At 56.0% G+C, this 7,144-nt stretch overlaps 1 protein-coding gene and 1 long non-coding RNA gene across 5 annotated transcripts in view; one reads left to right on the plus strand and one right to left on the minus strand.

Annotated features, from left to right (window-relative positions):
• LOC116554190 overlaps window positions 1–799 on the plus strand; it is a 22,402-nt gene extending 21,603 nt beyond the window's left edge. Inside the window, exon 3 of the long non-coding RNA XR_004270099.1 lies at window positions 718–799. This is a non-coding gene — a long non-coding RNA (uncharacterized LOC116554190). The remainder of the gene's footprint in view (window positions 1–717) is intronic.
• TUBGCP2 (tubulin gamma complex associated protein 2) overlaps window positions 1–7,144 on the minus strand; it is a 26,461-nt gene that overhangs the window by 11,384 nt on the left and 7,933 nt on the right. For all 4 annotated transcript variants that reach the window (XM_032282070.1, XM_032282072.1, XM_032282071.1 and 1 more), the window contains 4 exons: window positions 5,961–6,120; window positions 1,788–1,995; window positions 1,291–1,490; window positions 758–947 (listed from right to left, as the gene is read on the minus strand). In XM_032282070.1, the coding sequence (XP_032137961.1) occupies window positions 758–947; window positions 1,291–1,490; window positions 1,788–1,995; window positions 5,961–6,120 (758 nt within the window). The remainder of the gene's footprint in view (window positions 1–757; window positions 948–1,290; window positions 1,491–1,787; window positions 1,996–5,960; window positions 6,121–7,144) is intronic.

Here is a 7,144-nt window from a genome sequence, read left to right on the forward strand (position 1 = left end):
GGTCCGCGGGGAGTGTCAGCCCGGGTTCGGGGAGACTGTGGGGTCCGTGGGGAGTGTCAGCCCGGGTTCGGGAGACTGTGGGGTCCGCGGGAAGTATTAACCTGGGTTCAGAGACAACGTGGGGTCTATAGGGCTGGATGGGAAATTGATTTGTCTTTATCTGTACCCGCCTCTTTTTGGAATTTAGCATTTCCTTCCACAATGAATCCAGGCACCAAAATGATGCTTGTGCGGGGTGCGTGGGGCAGACACTAACAGAAAGCAGATGCCTGTCTGCATGTCACCATTGGAACAACTTCGAATGTCATTTAGCACATCAAGTGTGAAGCTGCTTTCTTTGCTAGGCCCATTATACCAGATTTTATTGGGTCCATCAGTAAAGAAATACGTATTTCCATATCACAAACACTTCTTTTCAAAATATTTCAACAACCGTATCTTAACATAATAAACTATAGTAAAATTCTTTGCAAACAATCATGTTTTTATGAATTTAAATATATGTCACTGTAGAGAAGCCGACAGACCCCACCAGTTCAGGAGGGCCTTGCACCAAACTGGCTGAAGGGCCTAACGGAGGCATTTCACGTCCTGCACACGAAGAGGAAGGCCCGAAGCACCTGGGCCATCCCTGCCCTGGCCGCCTGGGCAGCAGGTGCACATCTGCCCAGTATGTGCTTTCCCGAGACCACAAGCAAAGCAAGGCTCTGCCCCCAGAGAGGGCAGCACACGCCCTCCGGGTCCCCAGGAGCCCTACCTGTACGGGTCATGGATGATGCCCCTGTAGATCCACTTCTCCAGAACCTCGAAGTAGGGAGCACTGGCCGCCTTGGTCAGGTACAGGCACAGCTCCTGCGCCTGGCTGTCCCCCGTGTAGCTGAAGCTCCTGTCATGAAGCAGGCTCAGTGTGGACCCCCCAAGACACTCGCCTTTGTCCACCGAGGTGGCTGTGGGGAGAAGAGAGCTCACTGCCGACAGGGAAGCACACGCTCAGACTGCCAACGACCCCGCTGGGGCCTCCCGTGCTTCTCCAGCCTTCTCACTGGGACAGTGTGCGTGGGTGGGATGTGTACAAACTGCAAGGTTGTAGCTGCTGATGAAAGCTGACCAGGAAGAGCTCCCAGGGCTTTCCTCTCGCAAATACTACCCGGAGCCACATGGGTTTTGGCTGTGGCTGCACGCCCCTGACCTGGGCAGCGGCTCCATGCCCCGGCAGAGTCTCTCCTCACGCTGGGTGCTGTGCTGTAACACCTGCCCCCCACTGCCCCACTCTCCCCAGCGGGCACACACCAAGGGAGGCGAGGATGTCCATGGTGCGCATGGCCGGCTGGATGTAGAACCAGAGCTTCTGCAGCGACAGGAGGCCCTGCCTGTGCAGCTGCTCCAGCTGCGACACCAGGATCAGGTGCTCCTTGACCAGGGTGCGCATGGCGGCCGCCAGGGCGTGGTTCACCTGCCCATACTCAAAGGAAGACTTCTCTTCGATGAACCTATGAGAAGAGCTGTCAACTTCCTCAAAAAGACCAGCTGCATCCAGATAAAAGGTCAGATACTCTGAGGCTCACCCCTACACAGGAAGTAAATGACTCACTCGAACCCCACATCCCAGAAGGGAGCTTTTGCCCCTGGGAGGAGATGAGTCAGGACCCCATGCAGTGACTCAGACCCTCCAAAGCTGAGTCGGTCAGGAGTTGTCCCCAAGGTGGGGGCTCTCTTTAGAAGGGATGTAGATGTCTCCATGGTCATCAGGATGGGACCTAACCCCTCCCTCACAACACCGTGCCCACCTAGTCACGGTGGAGTAGCTGGCAGCCACCGGCAGGATCCTGTTCACCAGCTCCCTGATGGACAGGTCCAGGTTGGGGTCCACGAGGAAGGTCCGGCTCTGCCTCCCGGCCAGGGGCTGAGCAGTGACGTGCCTCCCGTCCACGCCCACCAGCACATACAGCAGGTCCTCCACCACGGCCGACTCCTGTGAGGCCAGGGGCAGCGTACCTGTGGGCACAGACAGCGCTGCAGCTCCTCGGCCCCCACCCCCAACCCCCACAGCCACTGTGCCCTCATCCTCGGTCAGTCACTCCTGCTCATTGTTGTAACGCCCCGGCTGACTGTTAATGGGAATGAAAGGTCAGCCACTGCATTTGGCTCTGACTGACCCGCTGGGGAGCTCAGTGGTTGGCTGAGTTCCACCCACTGCAGGTCGGGGCTGGCCTGGGAGACTCAGTGGCTCACGTTAGGTCTCACCACATGGGACGCCAAGATGCTCACACACATGCCTGACGTTTGGAAAGATGAAGTTCAGAGTTTAAAAATTAACTCCAGGGGAGGCTGTACTTTCAGCATTTGTGAGTACTACTTGCTGAGTCTGGGTAACTCTGGGACAAAAAAAAAACCAATGTTGTCTTTGAAAAGCTATCATTTAAATGTTAGGAAACTGATCATTTCTATCCACACGTGTGAGATGGCTGCAGGACGGACAGCCAAGTCTCCTCATGACCACCCAAGGGAACCTCGAGGACGGCCGCGGGCCATCCACCCACCAAACCCTCACGTCCCAGGGTGGGTCCGTAGCTCAGTCCACAGCGGGGGGAAGCAGTATGTTGAAATGGTCCCCACTGGGCCGGACAGGGCCCCAGTGCCAGCCAGACCGCACCAAAACCAGGCCCTGGCAGCTGAGAACGGCTCCGCAGAGCACACTTCCAGTTTACAAGACAGCTCTGTCGGCCTCACACATCTGTGACTGTGGGGCCCCGTGGCTCCGAGCGCAGCTGCAAGCAGCACCAACATGAGTCCTTCGGCAACAGCCTCAATCACGGCGCAGATCCAGTTTACTTCCCTTTGTTTCTGAGACAAATCTTGCTCCATCACCAAGGATGGAGTGCGGTGGTGCAATCTCAGCTCACTGCAGCCTCGACCACCCAGGCTCAAGTGATCTTCCCTCCTCGGCTCCCTCAGAGCTGGGACCGCAGGTGTGTGCCATCATTGCTGGCCAATTTCTAAATCCTTTGTAGAGGTGGGGTCTTGCCACGTTGCCCAGGCTGGCAGATCGACACTTCTCAACTTCAAGTTCCTTCTCTTTCCGGGTCCTCCAGTGGCCTGTTCAGGAGGACCCACAAAACCAAGCCTCCAACATCCGCCTGCCATTCCTAAAGCAGTGGGTGTGGCCTTCTCAGGAGGACCCACAAAACCAAGCCTCCAACGTCTGCCATTCCTAAAGCAGTGTGTGTGGCTTGGCGTTTGCTGGACGGCAAGGGCATCTTCCAGGAACTGCCTCTGACTCTGCATCGCTGACTTTCCACCATGTTGGTCTCATTCATCCACAGCCACCAAGTCTTGGCCAATACCCTTGCGGGGAGAAGCCTCACAGTGGGGTGGAGGTGCAGTGCTGAGCCGGCCGCCTGACTGTGGAGGGACCTCAAGAGTTGTTTAGGCCAGGCACGGTGGCTCACACCTGTAATCCCAACACTAGGAGGCCAAGGTGGACAGACAGCTTGACTCCAGGAGTTTGAGACCAGCCTGGGCAATACGGCAAATCCTTGTCTCCACTAAAAATACAAAAATTAGCTGCATGTGATGATGCACACCTGCAGTCCCAGCTACTCAGGAGGCTGAGGTGGGAAGATCACCTGAGCTCAGGAGGTTGAGGCTGCAGTGAGCTGAGATCATGCCACTGCACTTCAGCCTAAGCAAAGGAGTGAGATCCCATCTCAAAAAAAAAAAATAAATAAAAAGTCAGTTGCTTCAGCTCCCTAGTATCCAACATGCTCAGTGCCATCCAGACACCCATGACGATGCCTGCCAATCACTGCATCCAAACGACTACCAACCACTGGCTCCTCTGTGCCGCTGTGGGGAAACGGCAGCACAGACCTGGAAACAGCTTCGCACGCTGCACGGGAGGGGCACTGCCGTGGCGGCGTTGGCCAGGGGGATGCCCACACGGTGTGTGCAGAGGCACGGCAGGAACGTGGAGAGCTGGCAGCTGCCTCATGCCCACAAGGTTCTGGTGCTTTCCAAGCCACCTGTCCTATCACACAGAGACACTGGCCAAATTGTGGGGTGAGGGGCTGGACAGTCCCCCTCAGGAACGCCACAGTGAGCTCCATTCCCAAGTCTGCACAGGCGGCACGAGGGGGTAGGGATGGCGTGGCAGGCTGGACTGTGGCCTGTGGCCATGGGAGGGAGGTGGGGTGAGGCGCCCCTTTCCTGGGAAGCTGAGTGTGCCGAGGGCACCCGCACCCTGACCTGAGCCAGCTGCAGGGTTCGCAGCTGTGTCTGACACGCTTGCTTCCAACCATCGCCACGCTCAGAACTGCCCCAAGGCGCCGCAGCATTACTGGAGAGTGCATTCCTCTGTTGTACAACCCCTTCCTTGAATGGGGGAAACATGGGAAAAAGCCTCCTACATGAGCACCCCCTCAGTGCTTCCCGCTCTAAAAAGCTGGCTCCGCTGAGCTCCACTGCTGGGACCCCCGGCACCAGGGCCCGGAACTTCCTCCTCTGAAGCCTGCCTGGGCGTCATCAGGAGCTCTCAGATGTTCACCACCGCCCTGGCGGCCCACTGAATATCCACTAAGGGAGCAGCTCTCTCTCCCTAACAGTCTTCACGGTTGGGTTTTCACAGTTGGATTATCACTGAAAAGACACTGCACAAAGCAGACTGTTCCGTTTTGTCTTGAAAGTCTCACTCTGCTGCCAAGGCTGCAGTGCAGCAGCATGGTCACAGGTCACTGCAGCCTCCACCTCTCAGGCTCAAGCGATCCTTCCACCTCAGCCTCCTGAGTGGCTGGGAAGACAGGTGTGCACCACCACTCAGCTAATCTTTGTATTTTTTGTAAGGACAGAGTCTCGCCATGTTGCCCAGGCTGGTCTCCGATTCCCGGGCCCAAGTAATCTGCCCACCTCAGCCTAAGTGCTGGGATTACAGGTGTGAGCTACCGTGCCTGGCCAAAGTAGACTGCTTTCTGTACTTTTCATTGACTTACAGCAGGGTTCTGTTTGTTTGGGGATGAGGAAAACAGGTGGATTTCACATCACCATTCTCCAGGGTTTCTAGTAAAGGCAAGAGTTGGCCTCTCTCTGGCTACACAGCAGAGCCACGTGAGCAGCGGCAAAGTCGACCGGACTCCATGCTGCCTCTTGAGTTTGACTAACAGGGACGAGGCAAGACAAGCAGGTTTGCTCTGTCCTCAGTTTGTGAAATCTCATTTTCCAATCTAAAAACATATTTGACCAGGCGTGGTGGCTCACACCTGTAATCCCAGCACTTTGGGAGGCCAAGGCGGGCAGATTACCAGAGGTCAGGATGTCTAGACCAGCTTGGCCAACATGGGAAAACCCTGTCTCTACTAAAAATATAACAATTAGCTGGGCGTGGTGGCACCTGCAGTCCCAGCTACTTGGGAGGCTGAGACAGGACACTTGCTTAAACCTGGGAGGTGGAGGCTGCAGTGAGCTGAGATCGCACCACTGCACTCCAGCTTAGGTGACAGAGCAAAACTCCATCTCAAAAAATAAATAAATAAAATAAAAACGCACTCATGAATTGTGACAGACGAACACATTCCAGGTCCCCAACAGCCTGTCCTGAAATGACTGTGTGGTCTCACCTGCAACTTGTTTACGAGAGCACGGCCGTAACAGAAGCTACGGGAGTCAAAACGGGTGCTACACACGGTTCTGGTGCCTGCGGGTCTGCACCAGGGCACCAGGGCACCAGGATGCTGGTTGGGGAGGGGCCGGCTGCAGGCCATCCCGCAGTTCAGCTCGCAGCTCCGGCAGGAGGGACAGAAGAACCTCCAGGACCCTGGTGAGCCACTCTCTGTGCCACCCTGGGATGGGAACGCGGAGGCGGCGGCCAGTCAGAGTGGAGCCTCAGGGCCTGAGGAAGCGCAGGCCCAGGGGAGGGCTGGGCTGCAGTGTCCTGCCAGGCAGAGGCCAGAAATAAACGCATCACATACCTATCGGCAAAGCCGTGTCTGTGCTCACGCCGGAGCTAATCAGGAAATCTCCTATCAGTGCAGGTCTGTCGTACACCCACGCTGGGAAGACGGGGAGGTGCTGGCCTGAATTGTTTTTGTTCTGCTTGTCTCGAAGCATCTTTCTTTTAAGTTCCAGAGACTACCAAGGATGTTTTTAAAAACAAAACCAGAAAGGTACACTTTAGTGCCAACACTCAACTAAGACACCTTCAGAAACTATTATCTTTGCAAAGATGATAAAGACTCAACCACATAGAAATGAAGTGCACCTCAGCACGCCTGCCACAGCGTGAGGGGCTGGGGAACAGGGCAGACGGGAGTCCTAGCCCTTCTTCTCAGGGGTCCTGGTCCAGCAAGGGGCCCCCCAAGAACCATGAGCACCAGCAGGGGAAACCGTGGGAGAGGCTGCACCCGGCACAGAGCAGCTGTTTCAGAGAAGGGCGCCCTGTGAACAATCAGAATTGCTTCTTCCTGGCAGTGACTACCTTTGCTGGGTGAAAACAGGCTTCAGCAACAGACAAGCATCCTCACCCTGCCAGAGAAGGGCCCCAGGAAGGGTTGAGGCAGCAGCGCCACAACAGGGTGGCTCCCACCCTCCGTACCAGTGGCCGCCAGCGACTGACGAGGTCGGCCAGGGCCAGCCCAGCTTTCGGAAGCACCGGCTCCCACTCAGGGCGGGTCAGGGACAGCGGCCAGTGCAAACTGTCTCTGTACTTGGCAATAAGACCCAGTCTCCCTACATGCCACACAGGGAGGGCGGTGCCAGGGCTGAAGGGGACGTGGAGAGAGGCCTGGCATCACATCCGGCACAGAATGTGCCCAGGCACCAGCCGGGTCCTTTGGAGCCGCTGCACTCCACACACATCCAGCAAGGCCAGGATGCCTCAAGGACGCAGCTCTGAAGGAAGTTTAAAGGCCACAAAGGCAGAAACGTGGCAGCTCCAAGGAGAGAGACTGGGAGATGACTTACATCAAAAGACCAGGGTAGGACAGAAAATCAAAACCAAGATAGAACAGTAAACACAGATGGAGTAACAAAAATGGTTCTATTTTCAAGACTCTTGAAAATATAATAATCTGAAAGCATCTCCTCAAAATTGTTAAAAATTAGAGGCATGAATGGGGGGTCAGGACTGGGCGGGGTCAGAGCCACACGGCCACCT

Source organism: Sapajus apella, unplaced genomic scaffold, assembly GCF_009761245.1.
Source record: "Sapajus apella isolate SASKATOON/1434 unplaced genomic scaffold, GSC_monkey_1.0 scaffold13, whole genome shotgun sequence".
Classification (NCBI taxonomy): Eukaryota; Metazoa; Chordata; class Mammalia; order Primates; family Cebidae; genus Sapajus; species Sapajus apella.